Source organism: Neoarius graeffei, chromosome 16, assembly GCF_027579695.1.
Source record: "Neoarius graeffei isolate fNeoGra1 chromosome 16, fNeoGra1.pri, whole genome shotgun sequence".
Classification (NCBI taxonomy): domain Eukaryota; kingdom Metazoa; phylum Chordata; class Actinopteri; order Siluriformes; family Ariidae; genus Neoarius; species Neoarius graeffei.
The window spans coordinates 60,999,205-61,018,336 of record NC_083584.1 but is presented as its reverse complement, the minus strand read 5'-3'; the positions used below and the strand labels follow the sequence as shown (position 1 = coordinate 61,018,336).

Below are 19,132 nucleotides of genomic sequence, written 5' to 3'. Positions count from 1 at the left end.
AAGATATGTAAACTCAGACACAACCAAAGAGATAATGAATGTTTTATTGTATTAAGAAATTAAGAAATGCCTGAGCACATAAAAATAAAAAAAAAAACAAATTGCATTTTCATTCAGGCATAACATACACCCAGCCCCCTTAATAAATAATTAATATATAATCTAAAACTATTAAATGACATTTAATCTCCTCCTAGCCATTCCCTCCATCCTCTGCCCGTTTACCTGCTACCTCCTTTCCTCTGCCTCCTATGTCCTTTCCTTCATCTCCTCCAACCTCTCTTGTGCCTGTCTCCTTATAGAAATATAACGATGGATGGCATGCAGGCAGATTACCAGTGTGTTAATGTTAGCCACAGTGGGATCCAGTAAATTAGCGCTAATCATCCGATACGTGCGCCCTGTCATATTGCTAAACCTGCTTACAAAGTAGACGTTTTCATTCATCAAAGGGCTTTGGGTTAAGTTTTCAAGCGTGATGGAAAACCTGTAGAAGTGGTGCACTTACATTTCTAACTGTGAAGAAAGAGCGAATGTCTCTTTTTTTGCGAGGGGGTCCGTCATCCATTGTCATTCACCGAAGTCCAGTTCAAGAGAAAGTTATCGCCAGGATCTCTCTCTCTCTCTCTCGGAACTGATTTCCAGGCATGGGTTTCCTAACAAACGTAGGCTGATTTTGACACCTTGAAAACTGCTCAAGTGCGCAGGAAAAAAAAAAACTTTTGGCGATGGTGATGAACAACTGAAAACAACCGTTACGCTATATTAAAAATTTAGCGTAGCGGGGGGAAATTACCGTTGCGGTCTGAAATTTTAGCGTAGCGGGCCGCAACCATATAAAGCGCTGGCGAGAACCCTGGATTGTAACATTTTTCCTTTACATGCCATTCTACTGCCCCTTTTCAAGGACACTTGAGCCAAATCTACATATGTAACATGCTTTTCGAAAGCTGGTGAGCAGAAGCTAATCATCTGACATGTTGTAGTATTGAACAGATACCAAATTTTCCATATGTCAGACAAAATATAAAAGAAACAGATCAAAGATATAAGTGTAGAAGAGCAGAGAGTTAAGCTGTGGTCGAGATGAAAGGCTTGGGTGTTTCTGACAGGGATTTGGGAAACACACACAAACTTGAATTATTCAGAGAAATGATTAAGTGGGAGATGTTATCCTATTATTTTGCCTCAGGGTGAGACATGACCTGAGTTAGTGCGAGTGTGTGTATGTGCATGTAGCGTATCCAATAATACTCTTTTTAGCTCAGAGTTTGTGTTGTGTTAAAGCTCAGTGTGTCTTTATAAACACATCACAGTCCCTGACACACCTTCCAGTGTCCATGTTCACAATATTACAACACAAGGCCAAACAACTGGTCCTAATGTGATCAGGAGTGCTGACAGCAGTCACACATACACACACATGCACATACACACACACACAATATGGTGTGTGTGTGTGTGTGTTTGTGTTGTGGAACTGGAGCATCTGGCACATTAGTACTCATAAGCCAGAATAGCTGGACAAAGTCATTAACATTCTCACCCTGTGTTAACGTTCTCATTATCACTCTATAGAGATTAAGAGCTGCAATATGTACTTTAGCACTGTCATGAAGCCTGAGGGGAAGAAGAGAGGGATCGACAAAGACCGACAAAAAGAGAGAAAACAAAGAGGAAATAAGTTGGTAGAAAGGAAAGAAACAGGGACGGGTGAGGTGAAAGAAAGAGAGAGATGAAGAAGGACAGACATGGGCAAATAACTGTCAGAGAGAGGGAGAGATGAAGAGAAACAGACAGGACAGAGAGAGAGAGAGAGAGAGAGAGAGAGATGAAGGACAGACATGGACAGAGAGAGAGAGAGAGATGAAGAAGGACAGACATGGGCAAATAACTGTCAGAGAGAGAGGGGGAGAGAGAGAGAGAGAGAGAGAGAGAGAGAGAGAGAGAGAGAGAGAGAGAGAAATGAAGAGGGACAGACATGGACAGAGAGAGAGAGATGAAGAAGGACATACATGGGCAAATAACTGTCAGAGAGAGGGAGAGATGAAGAGAAACAGACAGGACAGAGAGAGAGAGAGAGAGAGAGAGAAAGAGAGAGATGAAGGACAGACAGGACAGAGAGAGAGATGGACAGACAGAGAGAGAGAGAGAGATGAAGAAGGACAGACATGGGCAAATAACTGTCAGAGAGAGAGGGAGAGAGAGAGAGAGAGAGAGAGAGAGACGAAGAAGGACAGACATGGGCAAATAACTGTCAGAGAGAGAGGGAGAGTGAGAGAGATGAAGAGGGACAGACATGGACAGAGAGAGAGAGATGAAGGACATACATGGGCAAATAACTGTCAGAGAGAGGGAGAGATGAAGAGAAACAGACAGGACAGAGAGAGAGAGAGAGAGATGAAGGACAGACAGAGAGAGAGAGAGAGAGATGAAGAAGGACAGACATGGGCAAATAACTGTCAGAGAGAGAGGGAGAGAGAAATGAAGAGTGACAGACATGGACAGAGAGAGAGAGAGAGAGAGAGAGAGAGAGAGAGAGAGAGATGAAGGACAGACATGGGCAAATAACTGTCAGAGAAAGAGAGAGAGAGAGAGAGAAATGAAGAGGGACAGACATGGACAGAGAGAGAGAGAGAGAGAGAGATGAAGGACAGATATGGGCAAATAACTGTCAGAGAGAGAGGGAGAGAGAGAGAGAGAAATGAAGAGGGACAGACATGGACAGAGAGAGAGAGAGATGAAGAAGGACAGACATGGGCAAATAACTGTCAGAGAGAGAGGGAGAGAGAGAGAAATGAAGAGGGACAGACATGGACAGAGAGAGAGAGAGAGAGAGAGAGAGAGAGAGAGAGAGAGAGATGAAGGACAGACATGGGCAAATAACTGTCAGAGAGAGAGGGAGAGATGAAGAGAGACAGGGCAGAGAGAGAGGAATGAAGAGGGACAGACATGGGCAAAGAGATGAAGTGAGAGACAGGGACAGAAAAATGGAGTGAGAGTGAAGGTTAATGAACATAGTAAGGCATCTCTTTAACCAAAAACTTGAAAGATGCGCACGTGCGTGTGTGTGTGTGTGTGTCTGTGTGTGTGTGTGTGAGAGAGAGAGAGTCAGTGAGTTTCTCATTATCTCCACAGAAGCAGGACCTCAGGAGTGGAAGGATCCTAAAGCACCTGCCACACCCCATCAACTCTGGCCACCGTCTCTCACACACACACACACACACACACACACGCTCACTCACTCACGCTTACCTTTTTCCATTTATAGTTACAGCTAATGGTGTGGAACGTCCGCAAAAAAGGTTCCTGTTATTACTCGTGATATGCCAGCTATGACCAGTGGCTGTGAATTACTTGTTACTATGGCAACGATAATGTGTGTGAGCAATTAATATAATGCCTTTTGCCATCACACGTATACACTGTGCACCACAGTCAGAGCTGCTGGATGAATCCAACCTCTCTGTGGGTTAAAGCGTCTTTAATACATTTCCAAAGCAGCATTTCTAACCAATGTAATGCGTGCACGCACACACACACACGGCATTATGGATAACGCCGCAGGTCTGCCCGCACCCTGTCGAGTCACTGTGTTAAATTAATTGCCTGATTATCAAATTAAATGGCTTGTTTATGGACAAATTGACTGAGTGTGTTTCACATTCACTCTAAGGCCAGTGTCAATTAGCATGAATGATGAGTTAGCGCTCCGATTCATCTCAGTGAGTGACACTGGGTTGTGGGGTGATTATGCACACACACATGCATGCATGCGCGCTCTCTCTCTCTCTCACGCACACGATCAAAAGATGAATATGAGTCGATAGGTCAGAATTTCAGCTTTCATTTCCTGATATTTACATCTAGATGTATAAAACAACTTAGAACATGGCACCTTTTGCTTGAAGCCACCCATTTTTCAAGTGATCAAAAGTATCAGAACATATGGCTGACAGGTGTTTCTTGTTGGCCAGTGCGTGCTGACCTGTTAAACTGATTAGTTGCGTCCGAAATCACTCACTCATTCACTACTCCCTACTCACTATCTAGGGAATTCTATATCGAGGACTATACAGTGAGCTCATCGGTAAAATGAAAAAAAAAAAAAAAACACTTTCGGACACTACTCTGCCGCGCCGTTATTTACATCATTACTGTTGCACAATTAAAATGTGCCAGAATAATTTTCAAAATAATAAATACGTGTGTATTTTTCTGATAAATAAATAAAACTGAGCGTATTTCCCACGTCAATAAATACAAAGTACTTTGTGTCTGCTGCATCTTTCAGTTCTTTTAAATCAAGGCTGAATCTTTGCCGCTGCCTTTTATTAAAGCGAGGCGGCCTTTCGATTTCATAAAATCGGTGAAATTTAGTTCCCTCTGAAATGTGGTCATTGTGATATCTGTTTATTTCTGTAATATCTAAAAAAATATCAGGCCATTCTGTGGCTGGGAGGTTATTTAATTTGAGGGGATTAAAGCAAATAATGTGCATGAAATCGCTCGCTTCGCGCAGTCAGGCAGACAGAGGAAGTCCGTGTGCGCATGCGCAGGTTTACCTTCTTCTTCTTTTGGGTTTTACAGCAGCTGGCATCCACAGTGTTGCATTACTGCCATCTACAGGTTTCCCTTTGACCGCGCACTGACAGTTCCATCATTCTGTCGCTAAACGAACAGCTGATCACAACGAGGTGCTCGCTGAGCGCCGATATTTATTAGTTTGGTCCTGCGTTTCCTTTCCTTCGTATATAACATAATGTCTTTTCTTCTCGCTTTCCGTTACTGTAGTCGGTCTTTCACGTTTCATTCGCACGCTCACGTCCTCCATTTTTCTCTCCTGTTTCAAATTTGTATCCCACAATGCCTTGCGTGAACGGGGAAAGCCCACCACATCATGCATGATGTAGTATCTTGTATTGGGTCATGGTGAAGCAGGAAAAAATAGCAGAGAATTTAGAGCCATGTGGCTCTAAATTCATTAATTGTTTTATTATAAAAAAAACGAATAAAATTGGAAGTCTGTGATTCAATTTCAGTAGCTTTCGATCCACTAAACAAAAATAATTGGGTGTCGGGGAAAATTCTTTTTATGACCTACACTTGAAAAATCTGAAAGGCAGTACTGCTTTAAATCAGATTTGAGGCTTTTGATTAAAAAAGCTCCTCACTCTGGACTGTAACTTTTATTCTTGTATTTTATTTGCCTTATTCTATTTTAGCTTATTTTCTATTCTCTTACTATTTCTAATTGTACTTGAATGTCCATTTATAATGTGTTTCTGCCTCCGTTCATTCACCACAACACACTTTTTTTTTCTTTTAGTGCGACCGCAATGCATGATGGTATATATTGCTTGGTTAGTGACCATCGGTTGTACACTACTTTTCATAATGCATTGTGGGATTACATGAGTCCATCATGTAGGGTGTAATAATTCTCGCTATACATTCGGACAGCACTACAAAATGGTAAATTCACTATATAGTACACTATATAGTGAGTAGTGAGTGATTTCGGAAACAGCAATTGTTTCAACAATTAATAGCTCTTGGTTTGAGCTCTGGATTTCACCTTGAAGACTACATTTGTTGCTAAAAAAGATAAACCAACATGAAGACCAGAGAGCTGCCTACAGGAGAAAATTAAGCCATTTTGAAGCAAGAAAAGAGGCAAAATCAATCAGCCATTGCACAAGCATTGGGGATAGCCAATACAATACAATTTGGAATGGCTTAAAGAAAGAAAGAAAGAAAGAAAGAAAGCACTGATGTACTAACAACCAGACAATGAACAGTGTGAATTCAGAAGTCGACAGAAACATTGTTTGCCAATTTACAGCAAAATGCATCCAGTCTAATTGAGAGGAACTTCATCATGCAGCAAGACGACGACACAAAGCACAGTGTCAACATAACAAAGGACTTCATCAGGGGGAACAGTGGAAGATTTTGGACTGGATGAGTCAATCACAAGACCTTAACCCAACTGAGCATCATTTTACCGCCTGAAGAGGAGACTGAAGGGAGAAAACCCCCAAAACAAACAACAACAACTGAAAGAAGTGGCGAGCTTTACTTTAAGACTAGCTGTTCCAATATTTTTGGCCACCTAAAATCGGGTGGTCTGCCAACAAAGGTGCCACGTTCGAAGTTGTTTAACAAATCTAGATGTAAATATGAAGAAATTAAATAATCAACTGAAATTCTGATCTATTGTCTCACATTCATCTTTTGATCTTAAACCAAAATTTTTCAGTGTAAGCAAAAACAATAAAAAAAAAATTGGTCTTGTTGTTTCAAAACTTTCAGGGTATAGGCACATGTATCAATCAAAAGAGAACAGTGTGCCCTCTGATCTGGGTTGTATTGTATGATGAAGATGTTAATAATAATAATAATAATAATAATAATAATAATAAAATCAGGTGGTCTGCCAGCCACCTGATTTTGGAGTAAAGCAGGGATGTGCACTTCCTCCAGCACTGTTCACGTTCTATCTTGCTGTCATTCTGGAGACCATGTCCCACAACTTAGTTAAATGTGTATACATTAGGACTCGTTCAGATGGTAAACTGTTCAACCTGTCAAGGCTCAAGGACTTAACCAAGACAAGAGAGATATATATGTCAGAGAGCTTCTGTATGCCAATGACTCTGCCCTGGTTGCTACTGATGCTGATGACGTTCAAGAAATTGTAGATCGCTTCTCATCTGCTGCAACTTTGTTTGGATTAAAGATTCACGTTTCAAAAACAGAATTTCCGTTCCAGCCCCTTCCTATGTACAGCCCCAGGAAACCGATCCACCTGACAGACTGGTCAATGGGGTAGCACTAAGAAGCACTGATTCTTTTACATACTCGGGGAGTACAGTCACAAACACCAACTCATCAGATCTCGAAGCTGAGAGGAGAATCCATTCAGCAGCAAATGCCTTTGATGCACTGCAAAAATGACTCTGGTCCTGTGATGACATTAAAAATGGCAACCAAGATCAAAGTGTACAGTGCAGTTGTTCTGCCATATCTGCTTTACTGAAAAGAAACAATAACACTGCACTGCAAGCACTTCAAAAAGTTGACCAGAACACAACTTCAGCACCTACGGCAAATACTACACATAAAATGGGAAGGGAAGATACCAGATATGGAAGTGCTCAAATGTGCTGCACAGTTAGTGCAGGATTCCTTATCACAGCTTCTCAGCTACGATGGCTTGGCCATGAAGACGAATATTCTTCAACAGGCTGGACATCGTGTTCCAGGATAAAAAGAACAAAATATACGTGTTTATCGACATGGCCATCCCGGACGACAACAACATACTGCGCAAGGAGGCCGAGAAGATCATCAAGTACAAAGATCTGGAGCTCGAGGTGCAACGCATGTAGAACACGAAGACATGAGTGGCCCCAATAGTAGTAGGTGCGCTGGGGACTATTAAGACCGGGTTCCAAGGAACTCCCATGTAAGAGGAGTACAAAAGAGATCCAGAAGATTGCACTCCTCGGGACGGCACGCATCCCTCGACGAATCCTCAGCTGAATACCTATCTGATCAAAAAGCCTGAGAGGCCTGGTTGACCTCTGGCAAACGAACCAGCATGCTGGAGCACAGCACGCTGAGAGGAGGGTGGATAATAATAATAATAATAATAATAATAATAATAATAAGGGTCTTCTTTGTGTGTGTGTGTGAGATCAGCAGTATGTATGTGCTGCACTCTGTCTTTGGTTGTCAGCAGCCAATCAGTGCACACTTACAGCTAAAGTGCATCAACCAATGACAGCAGAGTGGAGGCGGGGCTTATCACACTTAATCAAAGGTGTGAGAGAGTCTTAGAACTGAACTGTAGCACTTACTGCTCTTTAATCCATCTGCATGTTTAAACATGATTAACTTATTATGTAATTACGCAGCAGGAGGGATTCCTCTTCCCTTGAGATAATAAAATGATTTCCCACTAAAAAGATAAAATAAGAACACTCATCCTGTCTTCTCTTTGTCCATACCCAGTGTGTGTGAGGCGAAGTTGGCCATGGCGCTCTGCAGTCTGTCTGGCCTGAGAGCCTGGACCACCAGTACCTGCCCAAAGACCACAATGAATACACGCTCAGAAAAAGACAACAAAAAAGACAACATAGAGATAATATACACATCCTGTTAATAAATTAACTGTTAGTGATGAAGATATTTTGGATTTCCCTCCATTTTTCTTCCCCAATATGTTCCCCATCAACCAGCTCTCTCCATCACAGAGAGAGAGAGAGAGAGAGAGAGAGAGAGAGAGAGACTGGACTAAGAAATTAAGACAATTAAAGAGAGACAGACAGAGAGAGAGGGAGAGAGAGATGGAAAGGAAGACCGCTAAAGAGAGAGACAGCAAGAGAGCAGGAGACAGAGTGAGAGATACACAAAGAGGCAGACAGTGGAAGATATAGAGAGACAGCTAGAGACAGACAGAGAGAGAGAAAACAAGAAAGAGAGAGAGAGGGATAAAGAGGTAAAGAAATACAGCTAGACAAAGATAGAGAGATACACAAAGAGAGGCAGACAGTGGTGAAGACATGGAGAGAGCTAGAGAGACAGACAGAGAGAAAGAGAGAGGTAAAGAAAGAAAGACAGCTAGAGAGAGGGAGAGAGATACAAAGAGACAAACAGTGGCAAGGAGATGGCGGGACAAAAACATGAAGAGAGACAGCTAGGCAAAGAGAAAGAGAGAGAGAGAGGGGGGGCAGACTGGTGAAGAGATGGAGAAACAGAGACAGACAGAGAGAAAGTGAGAGAGAGAGACAGGAGGAAAGAGAGAGAGACAGGAGGGGGGAGAGAGAAACAGGGAGAGACAAGAGGAGAGAGATATGGGGAGAGAGAGAGACAGAGAGAGAGACAGGAGGGGGAGAGAGAGAGAGAGAGAGAGAGAGAGGGAGAGACAGGAGGGGAGAGACAGAGGGAGAGACAGGAGGGGAGAGACAGAGGGAGAGACAGGAGGGGAGAGACAGAGGGAGAGACAGGAGGGGAGAGAGAGACAGAGAGACAGACAGACAGACAGAGAGGAAGACAGGAGGAGAGAGAGACAGGAGGGGAGAGACAGAGAGAGACAGGAGGGAGAGAGAGACAGGAGGGGAGAGAGAGACAGAGAGACAGACAGAGAGGGAGACAGGAAGAGAGAGAGAGGAGGAGAGAGAGGGAGACAGGAGGAAAGAGAGAGAAGAGAGAGAGACACAGAGAGAGGGAGAGACAGAGAGACAGGAGGGGAGAGAGAGACTCTTCCACCCCAGAGATCATGAGAAATTTCATTGTCTTGGACTCCTGGGCGTGACTGGCTGTTTTATTGTCGGGATTGGAACTCACAATCTCACAACAACAGGGCAAACAATTCTCTGCTGCAGCACTCAGGAACCATCTCACAGCATTTATATTCACCTACTGAATAGCACCTCAACATTACTGTGCACCAGGCTGTTAACATTTATTCAAATATCACAGTTAAATTACTCTAAAGATTACCTGAATATTAACGAGTCCAAAATATTGCCACAGACTGAATTTAGTGGTAGTGCGACACGATGTGTTTGTATCCCATAAACCTCAGGAGGATATTAGAACTACTACAAAGAAAATTATTTAGTCTTCACAGTCGTTAATTACCCAAGTGTTAATCTTGACATGGCTTCATATTCACTATATATGCTCACTACATACAGTAGTGTGTAACATTACATGTTTAATAGGACACTGGAGATTGCCTCGTGGAAATTGTTAGCTATTTGGGGAAAAACAACAACAACAACCTTGAACTTCTAAGAGCTCCAGTGTGTAGTTCTGAATGCGAGGACTGTAAATTTAAAACGGTATTATATGGGACTGAATTTTCTCTAATGGCTAATAGAAAAGCTAAAAATGAACAATTACTGAATAAGAGGGAATACAGAAGTTTACTGCTGATACAGAACAGCAGAAATGAACAGTCCTTGCACAAGTTCAGCTGTGGGTGTGAGATTATGACAGATTATAACCCTGGTTCCTGCACAGTGGGCGGAGCCACTGCGTGTTTAACTGACAGCTGACCTGCTGGAAGAGAGAGAGCTTCTTGGCGATGGAAGAAGGGATTTCCTGTTCGCAGATGGAGCTTTGTGAAAATGAGAGCCAGAGATCTGCGTCACTCAGACACAGGGACTGATACAGCACCGGGAACGTACTCTACACACACACACACACACACACACACACACACACACACACACACACACACAGAGAGAGAAGATTAGAATTCTGCAAAGTAAGAAAGAGCAAGCTGAGCAAGTGTGTGTGTGTGTGTGTGTGTGTGTGTTACCTTGAGTAAAGCCACAGCAGTGTGTCTCTCCTGATCAATCCAGGATGGAATGTGTTCCTGCAAAGACTTCTGGGAGTCCTGAGGATTGAGTCAGAGGAACAGAGTGAGAAAGATAAAGAGGCAGCTTTTAAAAGCAAATAGAAGAAGAGAGGAAAAAAGGAAGAAGACAAGAATGCAGAATATGAAGAAGACAAAGAAGAAAAAGGAGGAGAAGAGGAACAAAAGCAAGAACATGAAAAGGAAGATGACAAAGGTGAAGAAAAAAAGAAGACAGAAAGAAAATAAAAAATAAAAAGAAGACAAAGAAGAAGAAATCACGGGAAAAGAGAAAGGAGAAAAGAATGAAGAGGGAGAAGACAAGGAGGAGGAATAAGAAATGGAAGCGGAAGAGAAGAATGAAGATGAAGACGAAGAAAAAAGAATGAACACAAAAAAGATAAACAAGAGGAAGAAAAGAATGAAGAAGATAAAGAAGACAAGAGCGCTCTGAGAGCACAATATCCCCTGCTGGCAACTATATCTATGCTATAAAAGCTTCATACACCCTAATGAAATTGTCAAAGTGCAAATTTGGTAATCAAGGGCTGTAACTCTGGTAAAATGCGACTGAATTGAACGAAATTGCAATATGCGTATTCACGACATATAACAAAGAACCCTGCCAAGGTTCATGAAATTCCTCCAAAAATTGTGAGAGGAGTTGATTTCAGAAGGTGAGTACCCTTCCTGGGACGGACAGACGGATAATCCCCCTTCAGGCCTTTCAGCCAGCGGGGGATAAAAATTGTGCGGGAAGTTGATTTCAGAAAGCAAGCACACCTTGATGAAATTGCCAAAGTTTGTTAATAATCAAGGGCATAATTCTGGGAGAATTTGCCCAAATTAAACAAAATTTCAATCTGTGTATAACGGTCATATAACAAAGACTTTTACCAAGTTTGGTGAAATTCCTCCACAAATTGTGAGAGGAGTTGATTTCAGAAGAACGTACACCCTCATGAAATTGTCAAAGTACAAGTTATTTAATCAAGGGTCAAAACTCTGGGAAAATTTTCACAAATGAAATTAAATCGCAATCTGCGTATTACCGTCATATAACAAGGCCTTTTGCCAAGCTTTGAGAAATTCGTCCACAAATTGTGAGAGGAGTCGATGTCAGAAGGCGAGCACACCTTCATGAACTTGTGAAAGTACAAGGTTGTTAATCAAGGGCCACAACTCTGGTAAAATGCGACCGAATTGAACAAAACAATATGCGCACTACCGACATATAACAAAGCCTTCTGCCAAGTTTTGTGAAATCCTTCCACAAACTGTGAGAGGAGCTGATTTCAGAAGGTGAGCACCCTTTCTGGGACGGACAAACGGATGGACATTGCCACGACACAATCTCATTTCGGGCCTGTGGGCCAGCGGGGGATTAAAAAAATAAGAAATAGAAAAGAATGAGGAAGTCATTAAAGAAACAAGATGACAAAGAAGAAGAAAAAATAGAAGAAAAGAAGAGGAAGAAGATAAAGAAGAAGAAAAGAGAGGTGGTAATAATCGCCATACCATCTTCCTGACCGTGTCTGCGACTATCAGTCCAGTGAACGCATCCCATTCCTGAAAAACACACACACTATATGGATGGTGTATTAGTGTATAAAACATTTATTAATATGCGACAACACAATGATTTCAATGTATTATTTAAGGAATAAAACACTTGGCGTCATGCTGTTACAGGAAAATGATCAACGATGCAGTCTGATCTGAAGCGGAGTTACTCTCACCACCTCGAAATGGATTATTTTCTGATAACAGCACATCTCGAGCCCATCTATTCTTCTTACAGTATACCACAGCGATGTATGAAGGATTATAATATTTAGTTATTAAAGATGCTTTTTATCCATTTATAGTTACATTTAACACTGTGGATGCCCATGAAAAAAGTTCCTGCTGGTTGTCATGTTACCAAAAAAAAAAAAGGGCACCGAGCTTTGATCCGAAGCTCTGTGAAAGTTACAGCTTGACCTCTGACACTGGAGACTCCTCCCATAAGCTGTATGATAACGTAGGAGCAATCGTAATGGAGAATTGCTTAATGTATATTTATTCTATCCACATTCACGGGAGGGGCTGTCATTTGAGAAGGGCTGGACTCTCCACTTCTCTGGAGTCGCCCACGGTGAGCGGCGGCGGGCTGGTGTGGGCTTGCTTATAGCTCCCCAGCTCAGCCGCCATGTGTTGGAGTTTACCCCAGTGAACGAGAGGGTCGCCTCTCTGCGCCTTCGGGTTGGGGAGAGGGCTCTTGCTGTTATTTGTGCCTACGGGCCGAATAGCAGTATAGAGTATCCAGCCTTCTTGGAGTCCCTGGGAGAGGTACTGAGAGGTGCTCAGACTGGGGACTCCATTGTTCTACTGGGGGACTTTAACGCTCACGTGGGCGACGACAGTGATACCTGGAGGGGCGTGACTGGGAGGAACGGCCTCCCGGATCTGAACCCGAGTGGTGCTTTGTTATTGGACTTCTGTGCTAGTCACGGTTTGTCCATAACAAACACCATGTTCGAGCATAGGGGTGTCCATAAGTGCACGCGGCACCAGGACACCTTAGGTCGGAGGTCGATGATCGACTTTGTTGTCGTTTCATTTGATCACCGGCCCTATGTCTTGGACACTTGGGTGAAGAGAGGGGCTGAGCTGTCAACTGATCACCACCTGGTGCTGTGTTGGATCTGCTGGCAGAGGAGGAAGCCGGACAGACCTGGCAGGCCCAAACATATGGTGAGGGTCTGCTGGGAACGTCTGGCCGAGCACTCTGTCGGGGAGGTCTTTAACTCCCACCTCCGGGAGAGCTTCTCCCAGCTTCCAAGTGAGGCGGGGGACATTGAGTCTGAGTGGACCATGTTCTCTGCCTCCATTGTGGACGCAGCTGTTTGGAGCTGTGGCCGCAAGGTCTCCGGTGCCTGTCGTGGCAGCAATCCCCGAACCCGGTGGTGGACACCGGAAGTAAGGGATGCCGTCAAGCTGAAGAAGGAGTCCTATCGGGCCATGCTGGCCTCCGGGACTCCTGAGGCAGCTGACAGGTATCGGCAGGCCAAGCATGCCACAGCTCGGGCAGTTGCGGAGGCAAAAACTCGGAACTGGGAGGAGTTTGGTGAGGCCATGGAGGAGGACTATCGGTCGGCCTCGAGGAAATTCTGGCAAATCGTCCGGCACCTCAGGAGGGGGAAGCAGTACTCTGCCAACACTGTTTACAGTGCGGGTGGGGAGCTGTTGACCTTGACTGGGGATATTGTTGGGCGGTGGAAGGAATACTTCAAGGATCTCCTCAATCCCACCGTCACGTCTTCCATTGAGGAAGCGGAGGCTGATGACTCAGAGGTGGACTCGTCCATTACACAAGCCGAAGTCACTGAGGTGGTTTGCAAGCTCCTCGGTGGCAAGGCACCGGGGGTGGATGAAATCCGCCCTGAGTATCTCAAGTCTCTGGATGTTGTGGGGCTGTCTTGGCTGACATGCCTCTGCAACATCGCGTGGCGGTTGGGGACAGTGCCTCTGGAGTGGCAGACCGGGGTGGTGTTCCCTCTTTTTAAGAAAGGGGACCGGAGAGTGTGCTCCAATTATAGGGGAATCACACTTCTCAGACTCCCCGGGAAGGTTTACTCCAGGGTACTGGAGAGGAGAATTCGGCCAATAGTCGAACCTCGGATCCAGGAGGAACAATGCAGTTTTCATCCTGGTCGTGGAACACTGGACCAGCTCTATACCCTTCATAGGGTGCTCGAGGGTTCGCCCAACCAGTCCACATGCGCTTTGTGGATCTGGAGAAGGCATTCGACTGTGTCCTTCATGGTATCCTGTGAGGGGTGCTTCGGGAGTATGGGGTTCGGGGCTCTTTGCTAAGGGCTGTCCGGTCCCTGTACAAACGGAGCAGGAGTCTGGTTCGCATTGCCGGCAGTAAGTCAGACCTGTTCCCAGTGCATGCTGGACTCCAGCAGGGCTGCCCTTTGTCACTGGTTCTGTTCATAATTTTTATGGACAGAATTTCTAGGTGCAGCCAGGGGCCGGAAGGAATCCTGTTTGGGAACCACAGGATTTCATCTCTGATTTTTGCGAATGATGTTGTCCTGTTGGCTTCTTCAAACCAGGACCTTCAGCATGCACTGGGGCGGTTTGCAGTCGAGTGTGAAGCAGCTGGGATGAGAATCAGCACCTCCAAGTCCGAGGCCATGGTTCTCAACCGGAAAAGGGTGGCTTGCCCTCTTCAGGTTGGTGGAGAAGTCCTGCCTCAAGTGGAGGAGTTTAAGTATCTCGGGATCTTGTTCACGAGTGAGGGAAGGACGGCGCATGAGATCGACAGGCGGATCGGTGCAGCCTCCGCAGTGATGCGGTCGCTTTACCGGTCCGTCGTGGTGAAGAAGGAGCTGAGCCAAAAGGCGAAGCTCTCGATTTACCGGTCAATCTACGTTCCGACTCTCACCTATGGTCATGAGCTTTGGGTAATGACCAAAAGAACAAGATCGTGGATACAAACAGCCGAAAAGAGTTTCCTTCGCAGAGTGGCTGGGCGCTCCGTTAGAGATAGGGTGAGAAGCACAGTCACTCGGGAGAAGCTCAGAGTAGAGCCGCTGCTCCTCCACATCGAGAGGAATCAGCTGAGGTGGCTCGGGCATCTCTTTCGGATGCCTCCTGGACGCCTCCCTGGGGAGGTGTTCCAGGCATGTCCCCCCGGGAGGAGGCCCCGGGGAAGACCCAGGACACACTGGAGGGACTATGTCTCTCGGCTGGCCTGGGAACGTCTCGGTGTTCTTCCCGAGAAGCTGGACGAGGAAGAATCTGAGCTCCGTATCAATGCACTGCCGAAGCGCGCAGAAGGTGTTAGTACGCCTGTCATTATAGTGCGGACTTTCCATAGCATAGAAAATTGCCACGTTTCAATTTGTGTAACTGAACTTGTTTCATATCACTGGTCATATAAACCTATGTAAACAGGAAAAACGCGGAAGAGTTTGGTCGCATCTAACTACAGCCCCAAAAAATACTGTTGGCCATGCTGAGCCTAGCTACATTGCTAACAGGAGTGACAGCGCGTCTGACTGCGTCTGACTGACTGGGAGGTCGCGCAAAGCTCGGAGAGGTACGGAGCAGCTCGTCTCAATTCAGATAAGAGCATATTTCATTATGGAAGTACGGTGGACTGTTCCTTTAAGAAGCGGAAATGATTTTGTCAGACGTTTTGTATAAACTTTTTATTTATCGAATTTGCAAAAAAAAAAAAAAATGCTCCGTTTCTCAAAATCCAGTGAATGTGGATAGAACAAACCAGTTATTCCATTCAGTCTCACCGTACACGGATTATAGACAACTCGGTGCTACGCGCCTCGTCGGCTATCAGCTCATGTATGACTTGGTTTCGTGGAATAACTGTATAGTATTTAGTGCAATAAATGTCTGATTAGATTGTATTAGTGTTATTTGAATAAGAGCTGCGTATGTATGTGTGTGTGTGTGTCCGTACGTTTTCCTGGAAGAGTTCTGGCTGCATCCCCTTCACAAAGTGCAGTGCAAACATCAGCTGATCCACCTGCACACACACACACACACGCACCAGCATGCTTATTTATAAACTCACAGGTCATGCATAATCCACTGGCTAATACTGAAGCTAGCGCTGGAGCTACCCGCTAACCAAATGCCAGAGGAGGTGAAGTGTGTAAGATGTACTGGTGCATGTGTTGTTCTTAACACACCACCAGATCTGAAGACAAACTCAAACACTTCCCTAGACACACACACACACACAGTTTATCCCCCACTCACAGATGCATGGACACACAGCAGCTGCTGTCAGATTTACTGTTCCCTTTCTTCACATACTCACTGATCCACACCGAGGACTGATGAATCATTAAACACACACACACACACACACACACACGCTCTCAAAGGGAAAGCAGAGTTTGTTCGGTGGTTATGGTTCTGACTTAGTAATCACAAGTTTGTGAGTTTAAATCCCAAGAGGATGGATCTGACAGATGAATAAATGTAAAAAAAAAAGAAAAAAAGGATGACATTTGGATCCAAACTGTGTGTGTGTTCACCTTAAAGAGCGAGCGGCAAACATATTCGTACACCATGCTCTTCAGAGACTCCTCCAGTGCTGCGATCCTCGCCTCAGTGCTGTCACTCTCCTAACACACACACACACACACACACACACACAAGGTCCTTGGAAGCACAAAAAATGCATCCGCTGAAATTAATTTATTGTAATTAAAACTAAGGAGATGATTAATGTTTAATAGATACTTAAACAGATTGAATATTTTAAGAGGTTTAATTTTTAACCAAGGAAGAAGGTAAGAAACACCAGATGTGCTGCGACAGTGGACAGGAGGCGAACAATAAGAACAGATCATGTGCCTTCTGCATGTGAAGCAGAACCGAAAGAAACCTAAAGATCAGGTGATGTTTTTTTCTTCAACTGCCCAGTTCAGCCTCAGATTCAGCTGTTGTAGCCCATCCATCTTTTGGTTTGATGTGTGGTTCGCTCTGAGATGCTTTTCAGCTCAGCCTGGTTGTAAAGAGTAGTTATTTGAGTTACTGTCGCCTTTCTGTCAGTTCACACCAGTCTGAGTGTTCTCCTCAACAAGGTGTTTCTATTCTCAGAACTGATACTCACTGGATGCTTTTTTTTTTTTTTCCTTTCGCGTCACTTCTGAAGTCTGACCTGAAGTATGACTATGTATTATCCTGCTGACACATGAAGGGCTGATCAGACAGCTGCATGAATGAGCAGGGACGTTTATTTCTATTATCACCTATTAGCTGAGCCTATCTGCTGTGCTTGCTCAGCACTGACACACTCCGTTAAATTACTGTTCTCACAACATTTAGTGGCAATCATGCTGTGCTCTGACACACATTATTAAGTGCTTGGCTATAGGTTTGCGCTGTATTTACAGTGGCGCTTTAAAGTTTGTGAACCCTTTAGAATTTTCTATATTTCTGCATAAATATGACCTAAAACATCATCAGATTTTCACACAAGTCCTAAAAGTAGATCAAGAGAACCCAGTTAAACAAATGAGACAAAAATATTATACTTGGTCATTTATTTATTGAGGAAAATGATCCAATATTACATATCTGTGAGTGGCAAAAGTATGTGAACCTCTAGGATTAGCAGTTAATTTGAAGGTGAAATTAGAGTCAGGTGTTTTCAATCAATGGGATGACCATCAGGTGTGAGTGGGCACCCTGTTTTATTTAAAGAACAGGAATCTATCAAAGTCTGATCTTCACAACACATGTTTGTGGAAGTGTATCATGGCACGAACAAAGGAGATTTCTGAGTAGGGTTTGATTGATATGTTTTTTTCAGGGCTGATACCGATGCCGATTATTATGGAATTGGGATGCCGATAACTGATATGTGCAACCGATAAATGTAAACATTATAATTCACATGAAATTAAACATAGCACACACTGACACAGACCTTCATATCCATGAAATGTATGTTTAATTGTAAAATTGAACATGAAATTTTGGGCAGGGAGATGCCAGCAGCATTTGTACAATAAAGTCAAACATTAGTTAGAATAAAATGAGAAATAAAATAACAAAATAAATATTCACCAATAAAAAAAATAAAATCACTCCCGACTATATTACAGCTCACCATTTTCAGTGGAAAATAAATGAAAATACACTCTGGATTCTTTTACACTAAGAACTAAGGCTACGTTTACATTAGACCGTATCTGTCTCGTTTTCTTCGCGGATGCACTGTCCGTTTACATTAAACCCCCTGGAAACACCAGGAAACGGGAATCCGCCAGCGTCCACGTATTCAATCCAGATCGTGTCTGGTCCGGTGCTGTGTAAACATTCAGAATACGTGGATACGCTGTGCTGAGCTCTAGCTGGCGTCTCATTGGACAACGTCACTGTGACATTCACCTTCCTGATTCGCTGGCGTTGGTCATGTGACGCGACTGCTGAAAAACGGCGCGGACTTCCGCCTTGTATCACCTTTCATTAAAGAGTATAAAAGTATGAAAATACTGCAAATACTGATGCAAATACTGCCCATTGTGTAGTTATGATTGTCTTTAGGCTTGCCATCCTTCCACTTGCAAGTGGTAAGTGATATGCGCTGGGATCACACACACAGCGGCTCAGTCCCGAATCATGGCTTGTTCACTTCACTCGCGCGCTGTGTGAGCTGCGCAGGGCCGGAGTGCGCACCCTCCAGAGGGCACTCGCTGTTCAGGGCGGAGTGATTTGGAGCGCAGGATGCCTGCGGAGCCGAGCGTATCCGTGTATTAGGCTTGCCATCCTTCTACTTGCAAGTGGTGAGCCTTGCGCATGCCCTAAATGCACTGGGATCATGTTACGCGCCGTCTAAAGTCATGTGATTAGCGTATCCGCGTATTGGCGTTGCTGTGTGCACGGCTAACGGTTTTAGTGTAAACGCGAATCGTTTTAAGAACGTTAATCTGATGATCCGCTGATTCGACGTAATGTAAACGTAGCCTAAGTAAGACTTACCAACTTCAAGTAGTTTTTAAATAAATCAAGTGTCAGGAGCTGCCTGCAGCATTTTTTAAAAAGTAAAATCAAACAAAGTAGGCTATCACTCCCTATTATGTAACAACTTAACAAGTAACCATCTACATTCTAATGCTTTTAATGCCCAAGCCTAATATTCCCAATTTAGGATTATATTGTAGTGAAGGAAGCACAGTTGCTCTGCATGTTAAAAGCTCTGGTTAAAAGGAGCGGCTGCTCCTTTAAGAG

General features: G+C 44.1%; 1 protein-coding gene across 5 annotated transcripts in view; it reads right to left on the bottom strand.

The window, feature by feature from the left end:
• Positions 1-19,132, bottom strand: part of dync2h1 (dynein cytoplasmic 2 heavy chain 1) — a 153,835-nt gene that overhangs the window by 19,373 nt on the left and 115,330 nt on the right. For all 5 annotated transcript variants that reach the window (XM_060943314.1, XM_060943313.1, XM_060943317.1 and 2 more), the window contains 6 exons: positions 16,429-16,518; positions 15,846-15,911; positions 11,891-11,941; positions 10,337-10,414; positions 10,072-10,203; positions 8,016-8,088 (listed from right to left, as the gene is read on the bottom strand). In XM_060943314.1, the coding sequence (XP_060799297.1) occupies positions 8,016-8,088; positions 10,072-10,203; positions 10,337-10,414; positions 11,891-11,941; positions 15,846-15,911; positions 16,429-16,518 (490 nt within the window). The remainder of the gene's footprint in view (positions 1-8,015; positions 8,089-10,071; positions 10,204-10,336; positions 10,415-11,890; positions 11,942-15,845; positions 15,912-16,428; positions 16,519-19,132) is intronic.